General features: G+C 48.1%; 2 protein-coding genes across 2 annotated transcripts in view; both read left to right on the top strand.

Moving 5' to 3' along the window:
• Positions 1–27,142, top strand: part of Jbug (filamin-type immunoglobulin domains fbug) — a 113,585-nt gene that overhangs the window by 62,590 nt on the left and 23,853 nt on the right. Inside the window, exons 16-38 of the mRNA XM_077700388.1 lie at positions 96–263; positions 987–1,142; positions 2,496–2,576; positions 4,215–4,355; positions 5,143–5,310; positions 5,494–5,637; positions 6,281–6,364; positions 6,575–6,706; positions 7,667–7,840; positions 8,395–8,547; positions 9,286–9,369; positions 9,756–9,893; positions 14,111–14,278; positions 15,976–16,122; positions 18,340–18,423; positions 18,923–19,060; positions 20,410–20,583; positions 20,715–20,861; positions 20,977–21,060; positions 21,455–21,592; positions 21,678–21,851; positions 22,651–22,827; positions 23,132–23,356. Coding sequence (XP_077556514.1) covers positions 96–263; positions 987–1,142; positions 2,496–2,576; positions 4,215–4,355; positions 5,143–5,310; positions 5,494–5,637; positions 6,281–6,364; positions 6,575–6,706; positions 7,667–7,840; positions 8,395–8,547; positions 9,286–9,369; positions 9,756–9,893; positions 14,111–14,278; positions 15,976–16,122; positions 18,340–18,423; positions 18,923–19,060; positions 20,410–20,583; positions 20,715–20,861; positions 20,977–21,060; positions 21,455–21,592; positions 21,678–21,851; positions 22,651–22,827; positions 23,132–23,356 — 3,279 coding nt within the window. The remainder of the gene's footprint in view (positions 1–95; positions 264–986; positions 1,143–2,495; positions 2,577–4,214; positions 4,356–5,142; positions 5,311–5,493; positions 5,638–6,280; positions 6,365–6,574; positions 6,707–7,666; positions 7,841–8,394; positions 8,548–9,285; positions 9,370–9,755; positions 9,894–14,110; positions 14,279–15,975; positions 16,123–18,339; positions 18,424–18,922; positions 19,061–20,409; positions 20,584–20,714; positions 20,862–20,976; positions 21,061–21,454; positions 21,593–21,677; positions 21,852–22,650; positions 22,828–23,131; positions 23,357–27,142) is intronic.
• LOC144170535 (uncharacterized) lies at positions 11,704–13,752 on the top strand. The gene has a single exon (XM_077700389.1). It carries the CDS (start codon positions 11,850–11,852, stop codon positions 13,377–13,379), a length of 1,530 nt encoding a protein of 509 aa, XP_077556515.1. The 5' UTR covers positions 11,704–11,849; the 3' UTR covers positions 13,380–13,752.

Below are 27,142 nucleotides of genomic sequence, written 5' to 3'. Positions count from 1 at the left end.
ATCCGATGCCGACACCTGATAGTCTGCACACCCACGTGTTCATTTTGTAGGAGGCCAGCCAGTGATGCCTTTGTATGTTTATGATTACTTCCCAGTTGATGGAGCGGAAGCCGGGTCAGGCAATCTGGAGATCATGGTGAATGGCGACCACGTCACGAGCCACGTCAAGCCCCTTGGTGGTCACCGCTTTCTCGCTTCTTTTGTGCCTCGAACGGCGACAGTGCATACGGTCGAGATGAAGTTCAACGGTGAAAAAGTTCCCGGTAACTGTGCTTCTTTTTTCCAAGTCGTTGCTTGCATTTATTAACAGCAAAGCTGTTTAGCAATTTGTTGATTCCGGAATTTCACAGAACTCAGTATAATAGTATAAAGAAAAGAAATCACCGGCACCGGCAGGACACGAACTGGTGTCTGGTAGATCAATGGAGTGAGTCAGTCGTCCTGCCTACTCGGCTACGACCTTGAGTTAGTACCTTAGAGTCAAGCAGCTTACTCACTTGGCTGTGACTGTAGGGAGAGGAATCACACCACCTGCTCAACACAGAACACGTGATGGGGTACACATTGCACCTGCGGGTGCCTAGTTTAAGTGTGTGCATTCCGTTCGTTCGTTCTGCTTCTTCTTAGCCATTATAGCGACAATGACGGAGTAAAGGTCATTGCAGCAGCGAAGAATAAGCAAATCAGCTACAATTGTGGACTTAAACCGTGGTGATGGTCGTGAAAGTTGCGTACAGCTTCGCTACCTTCAAGTCTTGTGCATTAGTGCGAGCTTCCTCCATTTTTTTTATGCTTTCCATCTCTCGTTTTGCTATTGTGTGGACTTCCACTCTTACAGCTCTGGGGTGTTCTTTACTGCTGAAGTTACCCACAGAAAAAGGGAATTTCAAAATGGAAGATGGGGACTTAGGGTATTTCGCTTTGTGCAGGGTGTGGCCCAGTTGCGTTCACCACTTTGTGCCCCCTCAGGAGTGCTGTGCTCGCAGGCTCTCCGTGGAAATGCGAGGTCCGCGAGGTGCCCAAGCGGGGCCCCGTGTCCGTCCGAGGCCAGGGCTTGCAAGCGTTCAGCTGTGGCAAGACCACCAGCTTTGAGCTGCAGGCACCGGGTTGCAGCAAGGACGACATCAAGGTCAACATCAAAGGTGCGCTCCTTCATTTCAATGTCCTCGCCTGGTCGTGGCACAAGAGCATATGCAGGGTGTCTGGCGGCCAGAAAAACCAGGAATTTTCAGGGAAATGTTAACGACAAAAAAAAACCGGAATCGTCAGGGAATATTGTCAGGAAGCTAACCCAGTCAGGGAATATGACCTCAAAATGTCATAGAATGAAAAATGAATAAATTCTGTCTAGATTGGAGTGCAGACTCTGCTCACTCGAATCGATGCAAAGGGAGCAGCCAACGCGGACAAGTCCAATACAATCCAGTGGGGCAGTGGGGCTTTGCGTCGTGTTTTCAGAAGTGAAGTCTCTTCAGTGACTTCATGCTTGTCTCACGGCAGTGCTGCTGCAGAAAGAGGCTTTTCAGTCAACAAAGTATGCCTTGTTGAAAACGTGAGAGAAGACTCACTCATAGCACATCGACTGGTGCTCGATGCTGTGTTGGCAGCAGGCGGTGTGGGTGAAGTTGAAATTACTGAAAATGTGGTGCAGATGGTTCACAATTCCTGCAGGGTCTTTATAGAGGAATAACAGAAAAGGAAGACTGGAAGAAAGGTGGCGTCAGATGTCCAGAAGAACAAGAAAAGAGTGGCTGCTCTTGTCGAAGAAGTAGAAGAAAAGAAACAGAGGTTGCTTAGCGAATTGCTAACAGAAGCCAGTCTCCTGCGAGAAAAAATAGATGCTCTTAGAAAGTGAGAGACGTGTGCTTTGAGAACACTTGTGCAGTGGCTGACACTCTTAAACAGCAAGAGAAGATTGTTTTTGCATAGACCTTGTGCAAGAATAGACAGTCTAGTCAGCAGCTCAAAATTGTGGTGAATAATTTATGCTTGTGTTTTGTAAATAAAACAGTGCTTTGGGTTCTACACTAATGGTCTTACATATGTTGCCACCTCCGCAGCAGTCAGGGAATTTTAAGATAACAATTTGCTAGACATCCTGAATATACCCTCATTGGCACAGTGGTTTTTATGATCTTGCTTTGATTGATTGTGGGGTTTAACGCGCCGAAGCTACGCCTGGGCGATGAGGCGCGCCGTAGTGGAGGGCTCCAGATTAATTTTGATCGCCCGGGGATCTTTAACGTGCGTTGAAATATCGGCACACGGGCATTTTTGCTTTTGCCTCCATTAGAAAAGCGGCCACCGCGGCAGGGAATCGAACCCGCATCCTTGAGCTCGGCAGCACAACGCCACAGCCACCGAGCCACAGTGGCAGGTTTATCTTCTTGCTGTCGACATTGTGTGTTTGTTGCTGCCAAGAAATTCATTCTAGCGTTCTCATACCAAGCAGCAGCCTTAGACACGTCACATCTGTTTGTATTTCTTCCTCCCAGGCCCTGGGAAATCAAGAGTGCAGCCTGTAGTAACAGAGTGCCCCGATTTCTACCTCGTGGAGTTCACAGCCCTGGAAGCTGGTGAGCAAGGAATAAGCCTCTGTAGCATGCTTTCGGTTCTTGACTGAATGTTTTGGGGCTTATTACAGTGGGAACACCTTTATAGAAGCTGAGGTGTAACCAATTTTGTATGGCAAATCTATTATCGGATATCTGACACTGGCACACTCTTGGTGCCCAACTTTAATGACGTGCAAAGCTTGGCCATGTGCACACAAAGGGTAGTACATGAAAAGAAAAAAAAGAGCAATGACAAAAAAGATGATGGGTCTGAGTTAAATAGGTATGCATCGATAATCAGAGGGGTAGGCTAAAGGGGAGGAGTCATAGCAGTTCACATTAGGAAAGTAAAGTCGGCAGGTTATATTTAATGTAAAAACGAGGCAATAGTTTAAAAAATGAGTAACAATATTTTCACTGCGAAATGAGGTAAGGGGGCAGTAGGAAGCTAGGGATAGAGGTGATGGGGGTGGATTTGCCTTTGTTTAGTAGGGGGTGGACGTGATTGTCTTTCGTCTTTAGCGAGCGTTCCAATTGATTAGTTGATGGCACATCTTCTAACGATTGTGAAGCTGATCAAAGATAATTTGCTTCAAAATGAGATCACTTGGCAATTAACTAGCTTGGTACCTTTATGGAGAATTACTGTGCATCACTTTTTAAAGCAGCAAAATTTCAAAAAGTTGCACTAGGAAGGTATGTAAAATTTCTAACAGGCTATTCTGTGTGTACACAGTTGGCATGGATCATCAGCCTATTTGCGTTCACTGCAGGAGGAAGGCTTGTCCTGTAGATATCTAATCTCTTATCCTGTGATACACGACTATGTTCATCACCCCGAATTCTTGTGACGCATCCCTCCATTGAGTTGTTTTCCCCTACTTCTACTCCTGTCTCTTGATGGCTGCTCTGTTAGACCGGTGGTTCACTGGTTGTCAGTTCGCCACATTGCATGCCCAGCCTGAGTCCACTTCTTTCAATTTGAGTAGTATGGATGCTGATGCTGTTACAGAAGAAATCAAGCAAAATATATAGGTCATCATGAGCACACAAGTTGTGCTTTTATCTTTACTACATCTCTATAAAAAAATTTATTTAATGAGCTGAACTGCGTCCATAAAATGCTGCCTATTTATCTTTTCATCGAATTGCGTTGTTGTAAAAATAGAGGGAAAAGTTTGGAAAATGGGAAATATCTAGAAAAGTTCTTGGAGCCTGCTACATAAAATGCATTTCTATCGTTTAGTGTGCCAGAGCTGATAACCTTAATGTGGGAAATTGTAAAAGTTATCAGTGGGGCCTGGCCTGCCCACCTTGTCTCCTCTGGACGTCCTTCAATTTTACCCAGCTTCTGCCTCTGGGCTCTTCATGCTTGCTGGCTGCCATCTTCGGTCATTGTACCATCAGCATGGCAACCAGCTAACAACGTACCACAGCTGGGTGCCCTTCTCTCTTTGGTGTGGATAAGAATACAGCCCTCACCAGTTTCTCTCACCAAAAACTCAATTTGTGCCCGATTGCACCAGCAATGGGACGTTCTTATTCCTTCGAATTCCAAAAGGTGCAAAAATTTGTTTGTTATTTGTGGTATTTACTGTTTGTGACCGTGCAGCGCCAACTCGTTTCCTGCCCGTAACGGGTGCACTTGTGATGCTGCAGGCACCTACCAGATCGAAGTCTTTGCTGGAGGAGAACCGGTTCGGGGCAGCCCTTTTCTCTCGAAGGCCTACGATGCCTCGTGCATCACACTCAGTGACGTGCCACAGAGCTGCCTGGTGGGACAGACATCGCAGTTCCAAGGCAAGTTTGCTCTGTTCAGCCCTTGGCCAGTGCTGCTGGTAGGAATTTTCACTCACTTCAGCTTGCGCAAAACAGACCTGAGATTCTTCTCTCATTAAAAATTATGTTCGGAACTGCTGCTGTCATTGAAAAATTATGTGGGGTAACTCACTCGTCTGTTGTGCGTTCACTACTTATATGCACTCTGCATCTGCCCACGTTGTGTGGCTGCTCTATCGCTTAAACCCATGTTGAAATGTTTCTGAGAATCATAACCACTTTCAATACACAAATTTTGTAGGCAGCTTGGAAGCTTCACGGGTGAATAATAATTCATTGGGATTTACACGTTTTGCCTCTAAAACATAAAATACACATTCTGGAAGCCACAAAGAATAAGAGAATTTCAGTAGCTTGTGTGCGCAATAAGCGTCATTCCTTTAATGGCACACAAAAGGAAGTTGTGTGACAGCCAGAATTAATCCCAAGCCATCTCACAGAAGCCCAGTGCCATCTTCATTCCCAGCTATGCGCTTTCAGCCTGCTCACACTCCCCACAAGAAAAGTCGTGTCAAAAGAACTTTCCTGCCGGGCCTGGGAATTGAATCCGAACAAGTTCAGCTGCTGTGAGCCAGCATGCTGAGATGAAAGGAAAAGTGCACTGTACTCCAGTTCGCTTAGTGCAGGCAGTTTGAGTGGGTCGGCCTTGTATTTTTTCCACAGCGCATTGTTTGCGTGGATAGGCCTAGACGCGTCTTCCTGGTGCCTATGTCCCGTTTGTGAAAGGTGGGGCTCGTCGTTCCCGCAGTGGATGCGTCGAGGGCTGGCGAGGGGCAGCTGGAGATATCGGTGAACAACGGCGAGGTGCCCAACCAGGTGCAGGTGCTCAACAGTGGTCGCTGCCTGGTCAGCTTCAAACCACTGCGGCCCGTGCCTCACGTGGTCAGCATCAAGTTTAACGGGGAGAACGTGCCAGGTACGGTGCCGTACCCGCTTGGCCAGGCTGCTGAGGGGATTTCAATCGTTGGGACCATTTGTGTTGTAATCAGTTGGGCAAGGCAAGCGGATGGGGAACATGAGATTGCCCTTCCCTCTTTTCAGCATTCTCGGTGCATGCCTGTAATTTCACGTCATTTTCCTTTTGCATTTTGGGCTCCAGGCTGCCCAGTGGTGCTGCAGGTGTCCGATGCCAACCAGTGCTCTGTGGACCTGGGCTCCCTGGAGCTGGTGCCTGTCAACCATCCCAGCAGGTTCCATGTCTCGGGGGTGTCTGATGAAAGCCAGCTGCGGGTGGCCATTGTCTGTAAGTACTGGGAGGCTCCATGGCGAGGACCCTTCAAAATACCCAAGCTTTCAAGTGGCATTTCGAGAGCCTTTCCGGATGGACGTGGCCACAGTGAAAGGGGCGGGACCGGTGAATCTAACGGTAGCCAGTAACCATGAATCGGTAGTGAGGATTAGAGTGTTGAAGCACATAGGGGAAAAAAAAGGAAGGCGAAGCCAGGCATGAGCAAGGAGGTGTAAGAAATGTGTTAGTACTTCACGTCACCTATGTCATGCCGCCTTTCGCCATGTGCACAACAACAGGGGGCACTGTGAGCACAACGGGCATGGCAGTTTGGAGGTGCTTTGGCACTTAAGGGGATGCAGCTCCTGGAGACATCTGGACTTTGTTTTTTTTCCCCTCCGAGGCGTCTTGAACAGTTTCCAGTTGCACAGTGAAAGGTGGTGGTTCAGTGTTTAGGTGGGCGTTCTCCTGGGGTCTTATGGTAGCTGATTCTGTTGCTGGTTTTTAGTGACTTTGATGAAAACAGTGGTGAGAAGGGTGGGTGGGGCATCAGCTGGGGGGAAGGGGGGGGGGGGGTGGCAGATAAAAGCTTTTCAGCCTTGTGCTTATCATGTGTCCTCCCATGCCTGAATGTGTGCACGTGTGTGTTTCATAACAGCTCCCAGTGACAAAAAGGTTCCTGCCAAAGTGAGCCGCAGTTCAAGGGGAGGACTCAATGTGGAGTTTGTCCCAGAAGAAGTTGGTAAGCCTGCAAGGGTTTCTTGTTTTGCATGCTAATTCTGAAAGCAAGGTACTCATCAAAAAGGTGTGTGATATGTCCGCTCACGGTATTCAGTTTTCAGAGTCAGTAATTAGCACCTAGCTGAGTGCTGGTGTTGAAGGGCCAGTGAGTGTTTGCGTTTTTTCTTTTCACGCACCTCGTTGTTGAGGCTGGTCTCTTTCTGTCCGACAGGCCCCCATGCTGTACAGGCGGAGCACGCAGGCAAGCTGCTGGCGGGGGCCACGGTCAAGGCGTACGATGCCCGCAAGGTGGATGTGAGCGCTGTATCGCAGGGATCGCTGGGGAAACCTGTGCAGTTCACAGGTGAGCATACAGTGTGAAAAACTCGATACTGCCGCTGCCTTTGTGTTGGTCACACCTCTTTTAACAAGCTGTGGGCTAGGAGGCTTTTGGGCGCCAGAATGTGAGTAAATTGGGGCTACCAATGGACCGTATTACCCGGCTAGCAAGCTAGAACATGAGAACCAGAGCCACAATCCCCACTGTGGCGTCGCGAGTACGCTGCCAAGGATTTATTCAACTCACCGGGAGGTGCCGTGGGTGCGCTCAGAGCCAGACGATGTCGGCACACCGTGTTTCATTGCTTGGTCATAATATGGAACACGCACTGGACAGGCTGTCTTGAGCTTGGGTGGGAGACTGAGTCCCCACGAGCTCATCAAGCTGTTCGTAGCCGCCGACTTTGTCCGTCCCCTGTGGTGAGACTCGCCTCATCTCGGGGTCAAGGAGCATCAGCTCCTTTGTCCGACCTGTGCGGTTCCAGGCCTGCGCAGAAAAGCCCCAAGCAGAGCGATCCTGTTGTTTGTCGTAACATTGGTTGGAGAGAAGGTCTCCCGAGGGGGCCGGAGGGCGTTGGCGGGTAAGCCGGCCGCTAGGAGGCCGGCGCTCCATGCGCCGTGATCGCCAATGGGGAAGTGCGCGCTGCGCATGCACGAAGGCATTCACGCTTGTGCAGCTTTGCCGCCAAGCCGGCTTCCTTGTGTCAGTGGTGCCGGGCAGTTGGCCTTTTATGGCGCTGTGTAACCGGCATGGGACCCACGTGGTCCCCAACAGCACATTTGAGAATTCACTCGAGGAGGCTTGGGTGTGCAGGATAACTTTGCCTGGAGGCCGAGGTCAGCTTTGGGATTTCCTGTAATTTCTAGGCCAGTTCTGTGCAATGAATACAAGTTCACCTTGGCATGATATCCCCGGTGCATTTTACGACAGCTTTTGCAGAAGGAAAAAAATACACGACTCCCCTTCTTCGTTTGTGGCGTGCAGTTGACGTTGGCTGTGCTGGTGAGGGCAACCTGGCCATTTCGGTGACATCTCGGAACCGGGACGTCCCAACTGTGGTCCACCCTATGGGTGGCGCCAAGTTTGCCGTGTCCTTCGTGCCTGGGGATCTATCTGATCATGTCATTAGCATCAGCTTCAACAAGGAGCCAGTGCCAGGTACTATTGCCGTCAATGTGCGACCGTAGCTCTGGCATTAATATGCCTGTTACAAATAGCTTAGTAGTCAGATAGGCTTTGATCTTCAGCTGCAAAATGTGGCCTTCTTTGTATCATTTCAAAGGAAATGTGAAAAGTGACTAAGATAACCTCTTTGCCATTGTTATACTTGCCATGCCCCATGGTATGTTGAGCCGTATGCTGTACATGAAAAAATTGTTTTATTGTTTTGAAGGTGGCATTTTACCAGCGTATTTAGTTGTATGGCAATTAGAAGGAAATAAGATATAAAACAGTTCGAGGTTAATCATGGCCAATGAAACTTAAATCACTTGCTCGACATTTGCAACAGTTCTCCCATTTTAGTATTGATCTGAATTTTTTAGTCCAGCCATGGGGCTGGATGTGACGTTTTCGAGATGTTTGCTGTTTCAGTGGATGTTGATTCAGTTTTTGCTAAATTTTTCCCCCTTCGGTATTGATCGTGTTCAGCATCAGCTGTAGGCATGCAGTCTATGCCAGGGTAGTGCTGACAAGCGATTGCAACGCTGCAGGGAGCCCCTTCAAGGTGCGGGTGCAGGAGAGCGGGGGCAAGATCTCTGCCCTGGACGTCTCCTCTCTGGCAGCAGCTTCGGTGGACAAGCCGGTCAGCCTTGTCCTCCAGAATGCTGCGGGCCAAGACCACCATCTCACCGTGCAAGTGGAAGGTAGGGGGAAGGCGTTGAGCCCCAGCCTGCGCTCAGTAATCAATGGTTCTGTCGCTGGAGAGCATTGCAGTTAGGGAATGCTCTCCAGGGAATACTATTTAACATTTAAATGCCTTTGATTTAGGGTGACCAGATGTCCTATTTTGCTTAGGCAGTTACATGCTAGAGGATTCTTCCAGGCATTCTGTCCCTTTGTCTGTTCTGCATGTTCTGCTTTTGCTAGTTGGTGACAAAAATTGAAGCAGTGTTTACTTGCTGGAGAACACTAAAGAAAAGGCACACATGCTATGAACACTTCTTTTTCTAAGAGGGTGGCTTCCACTAGGAACTTCCTTCTATTTAGTGACTCAGTCTCAGTTTTACCGGATTTGGCTTGCCTGCACAGCTGAACTGTGCGGCCAGCACCCCAGGATATCTCAGCTGTCGCACAGCCCACCATGAGTATGTCGTAGCTTGCCTTTCTATCCCCGTGTGTGGGCATTTCCTACATAATTTTAGGATGCCTGCAATCTTAATTTGTAGTGTGCTGAAGTTTGGTAGGGAGGTAAATATTGGCAGGTTAGCCACATTAGTGATAATGGCATTGTATGGCTAGGATAATACATATCAGAAACACTTCAGCTGCTCTTGTCAGGGTGAGCAAGAATGCAGTGATTGTGTGATGTCAGTCTTTCTGCACTTGTCGCTAATAGGAGAAGGCACTTGCACAGACCTGAATGGTGTTCAAACTCTGCGCAGGTCCCAACGCCTCCCTGGTGCCTTCATCGTTGAAGGATACGGGAGACAGGAACCTCAGAGTGGAGTTTTCACCCACCCGGGCAGGTGAGTGCTGGTTACATCAGCAACTCTGCAAAGGGCTCCTTGCAGCTTCGACACTGCTCGAGGGAATACGGGTCTCATAGAGCTGTGCTTAGCTGTTCTGTATGCACAGTGTGAGTATGCTTGTGCCCTTGTGCCAAGTACTTCTAGCCTCGGATTATGATTTTTCAGGCGCTGCTAGCCTCAGACTACGTGATGCGCTTGTCTCCCTCTGGGGAATTTTGAAACGAGGTGGCGTGAAATGATTTTGTTTCTTTTCCTTTCTTCGTAAATCTCATTTCCCCCTCCCCACCTGGATCAGAGAGCCATCTTGTTGTAAATAGATACTCTTTATTTGCTTACAGGGTGGGCAGAGGGAGTGTTCAGTTGACTGTGTGATCCTGTTGCAGGAGAGCACAAGATTCACGTATCCCACAATGGGGCCTCGATCGCGGGCAGCCCGTTCCTGTGCAAGGTGTCTGATGCCCGCCAGATCAAGGTTCACGATGTGCCTCGGGGATTTGTTGGAAAGCCGGTCACATTCCTCGGTGAGTGCCCCTGGCAGGAAGGGGCGTGGCCACCAGTAGCACAATGAATGGGAAAGGCATTCACAGCCAAAGTGCGTCAGATGTTAGCTCAATTAAACCACTTACATTGATGTGGGCATCTCTAATTATTGTTACCTATTTCTTGAGGTATACTGTTTTCATTGTGGTACTATAAAGATCGAAACGGAGGGTAAATGGCCAGTTAGAAAGGCGAACAACAAAGGGAACCAGAGGCTAAAAAGCTGCAATGTTATGAGGTTGTCATTGGCAAATATGTCATTCTCAAGAAGAGCTACATAATGGGGTTTGCGCAAAGCCAGCAATGCAGCAAAGCCAGTGATGCCTGCCAAAGCAGATGATTCAATGAGGGCCATCCTCCTGTCTTAGTAACACCTGTGGAAACGACATGCGAGGGTTGGCGATAGAGGAACGTGCACGACCATGTGGTCTGCTGGCATGCTGGCATGCTGGACATTTATGTCGTCTGGCCTTGAGCGCTTGCTCACACGGCTGACTCGAGTGGTTATAAGAGGTGCAGGGTCTGGCATGTGTTTACTTTCATTCTATGAAATGGGTGGCCTACAAACAGGCGTGAGCAAGTGTCTGCTTTATGGCATTACTATTGCCAAATTATTATCATAGCTGTGCTGTCACCTCGTGTCGCATATCATGATTATCATGCAGTTTTTGCTTCTATGGTTTGGACACTTGTAATGGCTGTATTTAGCTCAGGCGCATTCAGTCTATCGTACTGAGCTGAAGGTCACCTTTCATCTGTTAATGAAATAATGTCTACTTGTTTTCCTGTGAGAAAAACCAGGTTTATAGTAAGGGGGAAGTAATAATGGGGAAGGCAAAATATGTTGCGAAAGTTAACTGCAAAGCCAGTTTTTCCCGCTCAGAGGCAGCTCCGAAGAACCATTTTTTAAACTGTGAAAAACAGCGCAAAGGGCTCAAGCTTGATTTTACACCTGGCTCTGTGTGGCTGTTCGTACATGCTGATAAAACAAAGCACACTTGTGTGTTAAGCATGATTGCAGACATGTGCTCTTAAGGGGGGACACGGGTCTTTGGGACGAAAAAATCGCGAAAAAGTCGATTTTTTGAAAACAAGATTTTCGAATTCCGCAACTATTATTCTCTCTATGTGCGAAGTTTTGTGTCTCGTGAACCAGTATTTAAAACGTTATATTGATTTATAACGCACGTGGGAGCTGAATTTTTGCTGAAGCCGATGCAAAAACGGCCCTACTTTCGCGTTGTGCGGCGGTCGTACCGCATGCCTGATCGCGGCAACCTCGGTATCGTTTGAAAGAGCGGCTTTTCTTCTTTTTTTTCGCGCCACAACTGCCCCCGTGCAGACATTGTCCGAATAGCAAAACGGCGCCAAAAACCCCCGCAACTAGCGATCCCATTCGCCGAGAGAAGGCACGTGACCAAATCTCGTCTCCTGATTGGCAGAGCCTGGTTTGCATCGTCTGCTCTGGTAGTGCGAGCGCATCCGAGGCGGCTCCATCTTGCTTATCGTGTTCGCACCACAAGCAAAGAGCCATGCCGAAGGCCCAGCTAAAGTTTGCTACGAGGCACAAGTTTGGGAAAAAAGCGAAGCGGTTCTTGTACAACTTCCACAAGAGTCCTGCAGTAGCGGAGGAAAGCGCCGGGCCTGACGCGCTACCCGCGCCGAGCTGCGCGGAAGCCACCGCCGACGACGTAGGTCTAACGGCCCCACCAGTCAGCGGAAATGCTTTGGAAAGCGGCCGTATGAGACGCGACACAGTGATGCTGCAACCTGAAAATTTGCTGCAGAGAGAGGTGGTTGCACACGAACAGTTGAAAGCGCTTTCTTCAACTCCTGCAACTGAGCGGAAATCCAACTTGTTCACGAGCGCCGACGACACTCCTCCCGGCCCACCTGACGAGAGCAGCTTCGTGATTGCGAGTTTGGACTGCGTCAACATGTTGCTGTCGGCTGTAAAGTGCAGCGTTTGCGGTGACAGCGTGACATTTAGAACCGGCGAGCGGGCGTACGGCCTTTCCGTAAAGATGGTTATCGCGTGTGCGACCTGCGGTGATGTTGCCTCGGAGTGGAGCTCTCCCCGCGTGAACAGCGATAAGAAAGTTAATCCGTTTATCGTGAACGTTCTCACCACGCGAGCGATGCAGGCTACGGGAAATCGCCAAACCGCGCTGAACGATGTGTTTGCTACAATGAACATTTCTCACCGCGGGCTGCACACCAAAACGTGGCAAGGCTACGTGAAGGAGAAGCTTGCGCCCGCTGCGACTCGCGCTGCCGACAACGTGATGGCCGAAAGTGCGCATTCAGTGAGAAAGCTCTACGACGATCTGCAACTGGACAACCCCGGTAACATTTGTGTTACGTACGACAGGTCGTGGATGACGCGAGGCCACTCGTCTCACATCGGCGTCGGCGTGGTTATCGAACTCTTTACGGGATTAGTTCTAGACTTCGTCGTGCTGAGCAACTTTTGTGCTGGGTGCGAGCGCGGGCCAAAGGTAGGCGACCCAGCTTACCAAGCTTGGAAGGACAATCACGTCTGTCAAAAAAACACTGAAAAGAAGGCTGGTGAGATGGAGGTGGAGGCCGGTCTCATCCTCTTTGAGAGGTCACTGCAGCTGCACAAACTAAGGTACACCACAATTCTGTCAGACGGCGACAGCCGCACCTACTTGGCGTTGGTGGATGCCAAGGTGTATGGTTTTATTCCAATCAAGAAGGAAGACTGTGTCAATCATGTGAAGAAGAGGATGGGCACCACCCTGCGTAACCTGCTTGCAAAAGGTACGGGCTCGGCATCTGAGAGGCTCGGTGGCAAGGGTCGGCTAACTGGCGACCTTGTCACTAAGCTCAGTTCTTATTATGGCTGGGCATTGAAATCGCACAGTGGCGACGTCAGGGCCATGCACAAAGCGGTGATGGCCACCTACCACCACATCACTTCAAACGACACCGTGTCCAACCACAGCCTCTGCCCACCAGGCCCGGACTCGTGGTGCCGGCAGAACGCTGCCAAGGCGAAGGGGGAGCCCACTCCAAAACACAGATACAACCTGCCACCTCACGTGTGCGAGGCTCTTCTACCTGTGTACAAGCGTCTTTCGGACGAAAAGCTCCTGCAGCGCTGCCTGCAAGGCAAAACGCAGAACTCCAATGAGTCCCTCCACTCCATGATATGGGCCCTGGCACCCAAGGAGAAGCACGCGTCGCTGTTCACTGTGCAAGCTGCTGTGGCTGAGGCGGTGCTGAAGTTTAACGCAGGCAACGAAAGAGCCTCGGCTTCCATTCTCAAGCAACTTGACCTGAACCCTGGGCTTGCCAGCACGAAGCGTATGGCAGAAAAAGACCGCCGTCGAGGATCCGCCTCTGCACGCAAGCACAAGTCAGCTGATGGCATGCAGCGAGCTTTCAAGAAGCGCCACTCCGGTGCCTCCAGTCAAACAGATTATGTGCCTGGTGGCTACTGACTCCATACCAGTGTAAATACACTGCAATTTTGTTGTTGTTCTCACTGAAAACGAGTCTGCTGTTTCTTTCTTCATTTTCTCAAAACACTAATTTTGGCCTGTCTGCAAACTTGCGGAAGAGCTATCTCAGCTCTCAGGGCACACAAAACTATAATTTTTGTTGTGCCATGGAGCAGAATGTGCAAAGCACACAATGGTAGGAACAGAATTTTTATTATATGCGTCGAAAATTTTTTATTTCGCTCTGAACCAGACCTCATGGTGCCAAGTTTTGAACAACAAACTTTAAACTGCCATAAAATCACTACTTGTGGCCTTATCAAAAAAGTACTCCTAACATTGTGTTCCTTGTGCTTTCTAGTACATTTTGGTGTGAAGAAAACAACTTTCAGTTAGTTAGGCTTTTTTTCTACTAATTACGCAAGAAATCACTAATTAATGTTAATTATATTAAAAACTAATTGGCACAGAAACAAAATAAGTGCAGATTTGAGATCAGCACAGCAAACTACATCAGGGAGTCAAGTGTCATTGCAGTTGGTAAAAAAACAAGGAAGATAGGTTTAAGACCAGTGTCCCCCCTTAATTACAATTCCATCCCACTTGCTCCAACAACACAGCTATATGCTTGCTAGCTGAAGTTCGCCTATGCGCAAATGCTGGCACATGGCTCTGTGGTTTTGCATGAGAAAGGAGATGTAGGGTTGGTAAGTGGTGTGGGTGTCTTGCAGTGGAAACAGCCCATGCTGGCCCGGGCAACCTGGAGGTGATGGTCAACAACGGCCGCGTGCCCACCACACCACAGGCGCAGTCGCCCACGCAGTATGCCATCACATTCACACCCGCCGAGGAGCGGCCACACGTCATCGACGTCCGCTTCAACGGAGACCACGTCCCAGGTCTGGCCGCAAATACTAATGGGGCTTCCTCTCCACGGGGGTTCGAACGGGGCAAAAAAGCGGGAAAAGCTGGCGATGTGATGAACTGTATGTCTGGGCTGTAGCTGGTGATGCTACAGAAAGCTGGGAAATGAGTTGGGTTTTGATGGTGACATTGTATGATGGCACAAAGTGGCACGGGGGCTTGTAGCCACCTGGCATAATATGTGAGAACAGAATGGCTTACATTGTGCCATTTTATGCATAGTGTACGAGTCAGTCTACAATGGTAGCAAAATGACCTACCCCTCCAGACAACTTGAATACAGTTCATTCGAAATCATAGCTGACTCATAACTTGTTACGCACTCATTTGGCAGAATGCAACAACCAGCCTAAAATGAATAACTCATGAATTGTATGTCTGGTTGTCCTTTAAATATTGTTGTCCCGTGGTTCGTGTGTAAGGTATGCATAAATTTGCTCAGTTGTTTCTTATTCCCGCCACTGTTGTGGGCTGTAGCCGGGGCAACAGGAAATAATTAAGTATACGAAGTGTGCATGTCTTTGTTCCATATTTTAAAATGCACATGTGTGCAACTAGTAGAGAAAAAAAGTTAACTGCACAACAAAGGCATAAACACCTGGCCAGGCACCCTTGTTTGTTTTTCCTTCCTGTTGCTAGCCTTTAGTCCTTCTGGGTGCTTCCAATCTTGAAAGGCGTTCAGGGTATACTCCAATTATTAGCTGTGTGATAGAAGTTGCTGTGCCAGGTGAAGAACGCCGGCCACAGGGTGCATTTTGAATGCGTCTTCTCAGCCTTATGTTTAAAGTGCATGCCCCAGATTATTCTCTTAAGTTGTGGTTCTAGTGGCCTCTGTAAGATATCTAGGCTGCTGGAAATAGGTGCAGGGATGCAACAGATTTGGGCTAAAACTTCATCACTGAAGTCGCGTGCTCGCACATTATCTTCTGTATGGCTTTTAAAGCCCTTCACTTCCAGTGTCTGGAAAGAGCACCATGTTTTTAGCTTTTGAACCTGCAACTAAGTGTAATTACTGATTAAATTACCATGTCTATTCTCAATACCTTTGGGGGCCATTCATTTCATTGCACCCAGACTGCTTAGTCGCTGAATGGTAGTTGACAAGTCTGTTTGCGTAGTCGGTCCTTTCGAACTTATTGAGGACTATTAAATGGAGTGTAAAATCTACGATCATGAAGTGCTTTGGTGTATGCACTGCTGAAGGAGATGATGCGCGGACCTAGCGTGCACTACCGCAACCTTGCAAAAGTGCAGTACTCTCATATAGCATGCACATGCCTTCCCCCAAGATGTGTGCATGTCTTTTGATGTGACTTATTTGCAGTATTCCGGCCATGTTTCAGAGTCCCTTAAAGTATGTTTCAAAGCAGCGCTGGTAGCACGGGGGTTTGCCCATGTGCCATCTTTGATTGCGAAGTACGGCTTCAGTCACATCTCTGATAAAGAATGTGTGCCAAACACAGCACAGTGATACTGCTAGTTGGCAGAGGACCCAGTGTGCTTTCTTTGTTGCCTGCTCGACAGCCCGTGTAATTCAAGAGGCGAGTTTAGCAGTGCAGTGTTCTACTCAGGAGAACTCATACTCTGGCCAGAACTTTAGTTCAAAATGTGGCATATGAGAGCCTGGCTTAGAGGAGGAGCCCATCAGCGTGCCCCGACTGTGTTGTTACAGGCAGCCCCTTCGAGTGCCAGGTGGTGGATCTGTCCAAGGTCAAGATTGTGGCCGAAGGCATTGAGCGGGTGGCAATCAACCGGCCAGCCGCGTTTGTTGTCGACACCCATGGCCAGGACATTGGCCAGCTCTCGGCAACAGTGCTGGGTAAGCACAGCTATGGGGCTGCCCCACTATCTCATTCAGCCTGCAAGCACACAACTGCAAGAAGTTCACTTGCAACTTTGCCCAAAGTGTAGAGGTAGGTAGGCTGTGGAACAAGGCAGGAAACTTTGGGTCTTGAAGACAGAAAATGAGCTTTGTGGTGTGAATTGTCACGGCCGGGAATTGTCTCCTGCATATACAACATTTGCCTGATGGAAACAACTTAGGTTGTGAATCTTTTAATATTTCACCATAAGTGTCTCGGTGTAAGGCGAATCATATTTTTGACGATATCCTGTGTGGAATTTTTTTATATGAGTAGTAAGTGCTCAATGGATGAGTAAAACTGCATACACTCGTTTGGTGGACGTCTTACTGTTTTTTTTTGCATTGTCACATTGAAACAGGGGTGTGGCATCAGCTGTAGCGCTTCAGCTTTCAAAATGTATCATGCACATCTAAAGCTGGAAGTGTCATGCTTGTAGTGTAAAAAAAGACATTTTAATGAGAGAGATTAGTGGAGAGCTCACAATAAAGACTGCCGTACATCGTTCTTAGGAACGAGAGCCAAATTTTTTCCTCAAACATTTGGTTTCTTCATTTCCACCTTCTTTCATTCTTGATCAAGAATAATGTTTCTGTAAGCCCCACAATGTTTTGTACTGAACACCTTTTCGTGCACGAAAAGTACTGGTCATCGTGACACGCGTACGCTTGGGAGAAATGATAAGAATCATTCATGTGCTCTCGTGGCACACGTAATGGCATGCCGGTCAAAAGGTTGCACAACCTGCCTGCATTACACTCCACTCCGTCACGGTCCGTTGCACACGCTAAGTTGTGCTGCTGTCATTATCCTACACAAACAACCACGTCCAGCCGAGACACCGTTCGAGGAGGATGGGGGGGGAAGGAGGGGGGGGAAAGAAAGGGCCACTCTAAAGTGTCACAATTCCGAGTGCTGAAAAGGAGGCGTGATTTGGCAGTCTGATTGCCTCCCGGGTTCCGTTTCTGCTTGGGGGGTTCCGAGGAACGTGCCTGAGTGTGCACAGGGATGGGATCGCTGTAGCGTTTCGACACGCTCCTTGGTCACCTTGCCAGGGCCACCTTGCGAGCCTCCCTCCCCTTGATTGTGTGGTGGGCGCTCTTGTGTGACGCCTCCCCTTCCCCTCTGCCTTTGTAATGGGAGCCGCTTTCTGGGTTATCTTTTCTTGCTGCGCCTTGCCTTTGGAACTTCTCATCCATTTATATTCCCCATAAAACTTTGCTGAACTTTTTTTTTTCTTCTTTCTTTCCCCCCCCCCCCCCCCCCCTTGTCTTTTTCTTTACTCTGCCCACCGCCAATCCTAGCGCCGGCGGCTGCTCCATTATTCCTGGGCCTTCTTCTCCTCTGCGTACGCACTGTTTCACCCTCTCCCTCTCTGTGCATCCCCCTCCCCCTCCTCCGCTGGTATTTACCTTGCTCGACACTACTCGTGCCACCACCGCACTGGCCAGACTGGGGAAGGGTGGGCCTGAGGACGACGATCGGCTGTCGCTTTTCGGAGGCTCCTGTGGGGGCAGCTTTGTTCTCTCGTGCTTCATCCCTCCCCCTCTTCCCTCTCTCTGTCCACCCCTTCCGTGTTGTTCGTCCAGTGAGGTGAGAATGTCCTTTTGTCTCGTTGTTCTCGGGCTGCTCTTAGTGGCCTTCTGGGCTGGTGAAAGCGTGAACAGGGTGGCAGCATGCGGTGCGAAGGGGCTGCTGGCACAGCCACTTCTCACTCCCGCATTGCCTGTCAAGAAGGAATATTGTGACGACACCATGTTGGGACAAATTGGAACATTTAGGAGATGGATGACTAATGCAGGACTGTGCGCATATTCAGATTCTTAGTCTTCTCTAAAATTATGGAGAAAAAAGAAGCTGTCATGTTACTTCATTCCAAACCTAATACAAGAAGCTCCTACGTTGTTTTATTTTATAGTTTGTTAGTGTGGCCTCTTGGAATGAGTCTTTGCTTTTTATTATCGTAAAACTTATTCATTCAGAAGCTTTACAGCTCTGCCTGCTTGTGCTTGAGCCCCCCTGCCAGGCAATGCGAATTACAAAGTTTCGTTTTTCCAAGTGTGATCAGTTTGTTTGCCTTAACATTTAGATGTTATGTGTTTACTGAACAAATGAATTGTACTAGTTGCATACATCATGTGCAAAGGTATTGTGTTCCGTCTCTCTTGTTATAGGTCCCACCCAGGCCCCACTAAAGGCTCACGTGACAGGAAACCACCACAGTGGCTATCGTGTCGAGTATACCCCAGCAGAAGTTGGCAAGTCTTTTGAATCAGAATGTTTTTCAGGCCTGTGCAAATGGTGATTTTTGCTTTTGGAGCAAATAAGTATTTTGTTCAAATAGTTTCAAATTGAAGTGGATATTTTTGAATAGAAGTGAATACTCTGCGATGGTCAGTGTGAAAACTGAAGTTTACATTTTCTCAAGTAAGCTTCTGATGCTGATACAAAAAAAAAAAAAAAAAAAAAAGATTTTCCTGCCATTGTAAAAACATTTCTGTGGCATAAAACAAACTCAGCAACGACATAATCAAGTGGACCTTAGAACTTATAGAACTTCGAATAGAACTTAGAGCCAATCTTTTCATCTGAAATATGAGGGCTGAGTATTGGTCAAGTTGTGTTGCTGCTGTTACTATATCCTTATTAAAGAATTGCCATCCCATTCTGCTACCTTTTTTAATGCTGCTCTGCCAAACTAGAGGAGTTGGCGTCGCCCTCATTCCTCTTGGCGCCCTGCCCCTGCCCTCCTCCCAGGGGACCACACGGTGGAGCTGGAGCTGGCGGGCCAGCCCCTGCCAGGGAGCCCCCTCATGAGCAAGGTGTACGATGCCTCCAAGGTGCGCGTGTCGGACATTGGCGCAGGCGTCGTCGGCCGGCCCGTCTACTTCACAAGTGGGTGGCACATAGGGGCAGTGGGCACTACCCCTGCCGTGGCCAACGCTGGCCCACAGGGTCCGCTCATTCCTGAGAGTTCCGAGGCAGAAATCGAGACTGGCCAGCTAGTTGTTGATAATGCATAACCGGGCCATTCATCTGCAGTGGTTTTGGAGCTGGCTGCCAGTGATGCTTGCAAAGCAGCTGGCAACAACTTTTACAACAACCTGGAGCGCCTCCCTTAGCTTGGTTTAGGAGACTCTGCAGACATTCTAAAATCCTCCCAGTCACTAAATGGGAGGCCAATTCGGCAAAGTGGCTGAGAAAAGACAAGAGGAGGGCCTGATGCCAGGGTTGATTGATTAATTGAGACACATTTATTTCACGCAAAGTCTGCGTCTGGCCATGTGATGTGAAGGGTTTAAAAATAAAGAAAAAAGAAAAAAAAACTTACAATATAGAAGGTGATGGTAGTTCGTGAACCAAGGGAAGTGGTTTCTTTGGAGGGAAATTCTTAGGGATCAATTGATTTAGCCTATTTGGGGGAACTCAAAAAGGTCACAAAAAAAAAATGCTTGTGCAGTTTGTTTCTTCTTAATGGGGAGGCAATTGACACCAAGGTATTAGTTTCACAATTTTAGGGGCAAAGCCTTTTAGGGTCGGAGTCTCATGTCATTGTCGTAATCGTCAGCTCATGTAGTCACTGTACTAAAACATTGAGACACTTGTTTACACGTCGCACTAGAAACACCGGGACACTCGTTTACGCCTCGCGCTAGAACTCTTCGGGCTTCAAAGACACGAAATTTTTGTAGCTAAGCCGTATACTTATACCGCCCAATGGTTTCATCTTTGTTGCAAAAATGCCAAGGCGCTAAGAATACACTTTTGCACTGCATGTTTCACCCCTACCAAGGTTTCACGTTAATGAAGATGCCCCGGGATTTTTTTGCTGTACAGCTCAGGACCCTCACCATGAAATAACCTGTTGAATAAAGGACATGATGGGCTCAGACGCATTCAAAGCATGCGCTGTGAAATCCCCCGCAAGGAAGACTTGTGGGGCAAAGATGCCTGCATAACAAAGCGGTTCAGTGTCCCCAACATCCTACATGTCAATTTCGTACAGACATATCTGCTAGTTTGGTGCCGTCTTTCACAGGGTGCATTTATTGTACAGCTAACACAGGTGAAGAAACTGGATGTGTTTTTTGACGTATGAGGAGCTCTATTGCGTTGTTTACGGCAACATTAATTTGTGTCTGCTGCGGTACTGGTATTTGTGTGCTGAACTGAAAGAATGTTTGTTACTCTTTTGAGCTTTACACTTGTGCTGTTGTTTCTGCTCTTCTTGATGTCTCCGCCAGTTGACGCCAGCCAAGCGGGTGCTGGCAACCTGGAGATCATTGTGTCGGTGGGCGGTCGCAACGTGCCCAACTACGTGCAGTCCGAGGGCAATGCCAAGTTTCGGGTCAACTTCAAGCCCAGTGAACCACTCACCCACACCCTCAGCGTCAAGTTCAACGGTGAACCAGTGCCAGGTCAGTGGCTCGGCCTATGGCTCTGCCCTTTCTGGGACTTCAAAGGATGTGGAAACGGCTGAGGTCAAAATTTGTTCACGCTTTGGATGTGGAGGTGAAGGCTAAAGATGTGTGCTGCCCTGTCATTTCAGGGAGTCCCTTCTTCGTGACTGTGAGTGACAGCCAGCAGTCGGTGGTGAGCGGGGCGTCCCTGCGCACGTCCTCCATTGCACGGCCAGCCAAGTTCACCATAGACTCCAAGGGCTCCGAGAACACAGACTGCAAGGTCACCGTTGTAGGTGGGTGGTGAAAACTGGGGAAAGGTTCAGAATTTTATGCACTGCACGTTCTTAGAGCAGCGATTGTAGCTCTTGTGACCACATTCTGTGTGCTGTGCTCTTTGTGTTCTTTCAGGCCCCTCGGGGAAAAAAGTTCCTGTGACTGTGACGAGGACATCGACTACAACGTTTGAAGCAGAATTTCATCCATCAGAAGTTGGTAAGTGCGTCTTACTTTCCACGAGCCCTGCAGAGTACTTAAAGATTCCTGCTGGTGCAGTTGTGCAAAGAGATTCTGTTGATAAATGCTGCCACTCATTGTAAATTTCACTGGTCAACCTGGGGCAAATTTTCCTTGCTCTAGGGTGGTTCTATTTCATTGGTGCTCTTAAATACATTTGCTGTGCTATGGAGCATTCTCTTTTTTGCTGCTCATGTTCAGCCTTAACTGATTGTATTTTGTGGGTTTATTCACATTCACTCACTTTACATCAAATCTTGCTCATTTTTTGGTGAATTTAGTTGTCTCCAGATTGGCAGGTGGACTGGATGCTAATCATTTTAGAGCGTAGTAAATATTTCTTTTTTTTTTTTTTTTGTTTGTTTCATTCCAGGTCCTAATCAGGTGAATGTTATACTGGATGGAGCACCGGTGCTTGGAAGCCCATACACATGTAATGTCTACGATGTCAGCAAAGTTCGAGTCACGGGACTTAACCCTGGAGTTGTAAACAAGCCTGTCACATTTCAAGGTATGTGCTGTCATATTCCAGCTTAATTTAGCACTGCTTCCGTATTTGAAAAATTCAACCGTTTACGTTTTTCTGGTCTTTACAGTTGACGCATTGCAGGCTGGCAATGGCACGTTGGAGCTGGTGGTTCGAACGCGGAAGTCCTCTGTTTGCGCAGAGTTTGCCATGAAGAGTCACGGAATTTATGAGGTCACCTTCGTCCCAACAGAAAGGACACCGCATTATGTGAACATTACCTTTAATGAAGAAGACATTCCAGGTGTGTGTGCGTGCATGTGTGCATGAGCCCGCTTGCTCAGCTTTTTGTGGCTCGAACTAGTTTTTATGCAAATAGAAATGTATAACTTGTTGTAAACGCTACTGGCTGAACTTGTGGTGGCCATCTTGCATGTTTTTTGGATGACATGGTTTACACCAGTCCCAAATGAAGTTCTGGAGGTCACCTGCAACATGCAAAAAATTTGTCCTGCTAGCCACACTAGCCGTGAAGCGAGACTGTACAACTTCCCCCTTATCTCCATCTGCCAGGTGGCCAAGGAAATAAGAGGGGCGAGGATCAGATTTAAAAAAAAGCCTCATCCTTGTGTCATTATTGGATGAACAGGACTTTCTAAGCTGCTGTTAATAACAGAGGTTCAAAAACAGCGCTTCGCTTTAGTAATATCCAAACCTTTCAGTCATTTAAAAATAGAAAGCAGAGTCAAGGATGTAATGCAGAGGCTTCCAACTTGGGGAGTGTTTTCCCGCAGGATGTGATCAGTGGAAATTGGTGCATGCCTTCTGTGGTCGCGTAGCCATACAGCTGCGCTGTCAGTTTGTCCAATGCTGGGAAAAAAAACCACAAAATGCTGAGAAAATTATCACTTTCTTTGAAGCCCGGTTATAACAGTATTGGTTATAGCAAGGAATTTTCCTTGGCCTTTTATTAATGTTGCAAGTTGGTTATCCTGTATTCCCAACGAGGCCTGTGGTTATTGGGCACAGTAGGTGTTGCATGAGTGGTAAATGTGGAAGGGTGCGTACACACAGCCATGGGTGTCGCTTTTTTCTGCCCACAGGCAACCCGTTCAAGATCGACATACGGGACGCAGAAGCCAAAGCGCCTCCCAGGACCAGCAGTTCTTCGGCCGTGATTGCCCGTGGTGATGGCCTCAAACAGGGACTGGTTGGCTCGGCCAACTGCTTCGAGGTGGACACCAATGGGGCAGGAGGAGATGTTGACATCAGGGTCACTGGTGAGGGCTTCCCCTACTTCGCGTTTTTTGTTTTTACTTCCTTCGAGACAGCCACTGAGCTGTCCTGCTTTGTAAATTTTCTACTGTAGCTATCATGGTGTGGTCTGCTTAAAAATATTGCAAGTATAGTTATTTAGGCACCTAGGTTGTGAAGTTGTATCTGAATGGTGCACAGTTTAGGTCTGTTCTGATAAATAACTGAGCTAAACAAAAGTGTAAGGGTGAATTCACAAATCCCAAGAGATTCTAATGTTGAAAGAATGAGAACGAGCTTAATTACTTGCCCATCTATTTTCTTCTGCAGGCCCCTCGGAAGCTCACCAAGTACGAACCAATGTGCTCAAGCTGGAAGGCAACATCTTCCGTGCGGAGTATCACACTCGGGACGTCGGTCTGTACCGGATCGAGGTGCTCCACAACGGAGTGCCCATCTCGGGGAAGCCATTTGTTGTGGAGGTCGTCGACCCAAGCCGCGTGAAGGTTGTCGACATTGAGGACGGCATTGTTGGTCGGTCGCAGACCTTCAGAGGCAAGTGTGTCTGCATTCCTTGGGTGTTCGAGTGTTCTTTTAGCAGCCTGATAGGGCTCACAATATTGGAAATGAATGGATGAAGGGCACATTTGCATGATTGCACAGATAAGGTAACGAGCAAAGCGAAAATAAAAGATTGCCTACATTGCATCCACACTATTTTACAGAACTAGCTGGAGTTTCTTGATACGAATTCAATGAAATCAGTATCTGCTTAACAAATTAATGGTCTTTTTTTTTTTTCAATTAAGAAGGCATGGAATAGACTTTTTTCATCATTATTTTTTAGTGCAATTAAAGTCATTCTTTTTATTTATTTCATGCAGGCTTTTTTTACAAAAGAAACTTGATATGTCTCTCCCGTGGTAGCGAAAAATACTCATATCATCTGAAATTCATAAAATCAAAAATGTCCTTGTGTGCTTCTGAGCAACGTGACGGCAGGCAATTCTAGAAGAGTGTGCTGTGCCATTGCATGACCATTTGGTATGGAGGGAGTGAGATCCACTAGAGCCAAGACACAGTGCATTGGCCTCCATTGGGCTTCTGGTGTATTCTGGGAGCGGTATGAGGAGTGACACTTGGGGTGCATGTCTCTCCCCTGGTTTTCAGCATTCCATCACTAATGGCAGGAGCGGAATGAGTTCATCATCTGGCTCCACACATGCGAATGAAGAGTGGGATGAGATGCAACTGTTTAGAGTTTCTTATGAGGATCCACACAATAAACAGTGGCATCCCATTTCTCATGAGGGGCATAGCGGTACCAAGTGGAAATATTGAGGGACACTCATCGTGGTAATTTCATTAGGGAGGTCAATGCAGTTTCTCTCAACTGAGGAGTGAAGCGAATGGTATCACCAGCTTAACCTGGCTTCCCACTCTGGTTGAAAACAAAACTAAGGCTGCACATCCGTGGTTGCCACCTTTTTCTTTCCGGCATTGAAGCTTGTCTCACCTTTGCACTGTGTGTCGCTGTTACACGGTGTCCAACCATAGGGACTAGCTGTGGCCAGATCCCTTGATTATTCACACCTGAAAATTGTGCCAACTGCAAAAACATCTTTGAAGACACAAGGGGCAGTGTCTGCATTTGAGGCGGGCTAAATACTTCTCATTGTCATCTGAAAAAGCGAACGAAATTACAACCTTTGCTCATTAGTGTAATATATGCTTAGTGCCCTCTTATGTCTGCTCAACAGTTCACAAGCCAGTTACATGAAATAGCATACGCTAGTCATTTTAGAATGAAGAGAGAATGTGAATTTTTCTTCTTGGTGGAAATGCAAGGTTACAGTGCCTATTTAGAACAGTACCATCCTTTAGGTGTTTGGTTGTTGTTGTTGGTTTATGGAAAATTTGACCTTTCTTTAATCAGTTCCTGGAACAAACTGCTAACTCCTTGTTTTTCATTTTAAAGTGATTACAGTGGAAACCCGCTTATACGTCCCCCGGACTTACGACGACCCGCTTCTTATGACTGATCACCGCGGTCCTGGCAAACTCCCCATACAAACAATGTTTGAAAAACCCCGATGATATGACGCTTGGTGCACGCGGTCCACTTCGTACGACGGACCCTGGCACTGATAAACAGGCGCTTTTCCCATATTTTACACCGCTTCGCCGCCTCGTTCTGACCTTTTTCAGCGTCAACCCCCGTTTGACGCTGTTTGATGTGCAAAAGTCAGCAGGTGGGCCAGACCACTTACTGAACAGACACAAGCAAGCAGGCGGTATGCGTGAGTGGGAGTTAACTTGCGACGACCCCACGTGCCAGCAGTACGCCAACGTGCCAACCGCGAGAAGTCAAAGTTCAGGTGGCAGGTGGACCGTGAATTTGAAGCTCCCGTTGAGCCGCCGCCGAACACGAAAACACATACGACGCAACCCCACGGCGATGACTGAACAGCCGCTTTCCCTGCCCGCTCGTTCCAAGTCTCTTTTCATGACGGTCTTTCTTCCTATACACCATTTTCCTTGCTAGAGGTGGGCGCCGCCATTTGCTTTTTCTGACCGGACCGCTAGCGCCGTCTATGAAGCGACCGCCGAAACCTCCGCGCTGGGCTGTTAAGTGCTCCGTTCTTTCCGTGCGTCTGCTCGGTACCCGTGCATTACCGAGTGAACCGTAGTGGTTTGGCGTTAAGTTAGCGGTTGCAGTGCTTGTGTGTGTGTGTGTTCTGTTTTGTTTTCAGCATCTGCGTACGGATTTTAGGTCCTAATGTGCTGCCAGAGTGGAAAATGCCGACTCCGGCTGTTGCAAGCAGTAGTAGCAGTGTGGTTGTGGTGCCGCTGGTGCTCCGCCGTTCCGCGATGCAAACGTTCCGGTATGGCACCGACTGACATTGAAATCGATATCGGGGAGTAAATACGTGTTTTCAATGCCACCGCGCTTGTTATGTTCACCGATTAGTCATGTTTACGGAAGCGCGGACGTTGAATGTGGAGCGCGCACAGCATATGTGGGTCACGGTGATCCGTGCTCGCGATGGACTTTCGACGAGGCGATTGCTACGCTGTTGACATTGCAATGCAATATAATATTTCTTAACTAGACTTATGAAGGTTACTGACAAAACGAAATTACCTGGGCGGAAAAATAACACGACCGCACAACCAGTCAACTTACTATTCGAAGGTTGAGCAGAAGGGTCAAAGTTCGGGCGAGTTAATATTGGTTGATCATGATCGTGATCATGATTGACCTAACTCTGCGCAGCGCATGTGGCCTGTCTCTCGGAGCCCACCTTTGTAAAACCGCTGCTTGCACCACAAATGCTTTACGCGAGCAGCAGTAACTGTTTTGTAATTGTAATACTTTAGATGCCGTGCCAACGCAAAAGGAGTAGAAGCTTTTCCTCTGACCGCGTTGTGAACAGGTTGAGCTATTTTCCAAATGCAGCGTTCACGCGTATCTCGAGCTGCGTTTCCACATTGGGCTGCCTGCTTATCCTGCTATCGACCAGCAGTGTGCGATGGAGAAAGTTATCTTTTCATATCGTTTGGCAGTGTAATGCGTTGGCCTGAAAAAAAGTAAACAAAACGCCGTGATTTTAAAGGTTAGATTAAATGAAAAGTGGATTGTTTAATGCCAATCAGCTGTAATGACAAACAATATATGGTATTTTAAATTGACTACAAGGAACCAGAAGTTATTGTAATGTTGTATTGTATCGGCGCTCGTGAAAGATCCCCAGGTAGTCAACATTAACCCGGAGCCCTCCACTGCGGCGCGCCTCATCACCCATGAAGCGTTGGGGCGTTAAACACCATAATGAATCAATTAATCAATCAACCAATCAATCAATGCTGTATTGTAAAAGATAAAGTTTCTTCTAACATTTCAGGGGGTTCCATTCCCTGTCGCAGCATTGCGTGTAATAAATGGATTTTGCTCCGTCTGCTTGCCGTCCAAGTGCACCCAACAAACCCTGGAGTTGGTCGCTGGTACAAAGTCGTTGCGATTTATCAACGGCATCCACCGATATCTCAACTCGGTGTGCGTTGGGAAGCGATGCAGCAAAAACATGCCGCGACCGCAGTGCATTTTCTCCAGGCAGTGTCGTGCACATGCGTGCTGTCAGTGACTGTTTCTCGCTTTCTCTGGTTGTTCAATAACCCACCACCGCGCAGTGCTGGCCAAGCGACGTTTGCGCCTTGAACTGCATCGCAGCATTGACTAAAACAGTTGAAAGTTCCGCAAAAACTGAGCACACGGTGCGAAATACTCCTGAACTACGCAGCGGAGCACACCGCGCCGGGCGATTTTAACAGCCCAGCGCG

This window comes from Haemaphysalis longicornis, unplaced genomic scaffold (genome assembly GCF_048455015.1).
Source record: "Haemaphysalis longicornis isolate Haplotype H1 unplaced genomic scaffold, Haemaphysalis longicornis Haplotype H1 scaffold_2, whole genome shotgun sequence".
Lineage (NCBI taxonomy): Eukaryota > Metazoa > Arthropoda > Arachnida > Ixodida > Ixodidae > Haemaphysalis > Haemaphysalis longicornis.
Note: the sequence above shows the minus strand (reverse complement) of the source record. Positions and strands in the feature narration are given on the sequence as shown.

Bases quoted from the DNA above. Each gene is read 5' to 3' on its own strand.
- LOC144170535 (XM_077700389.1), top strand. From the start codon at position 11,850: ATGTTGCTGTCGGCTGTAAAGTGCAGCGTTTGCGGTGACAGCGTGACA.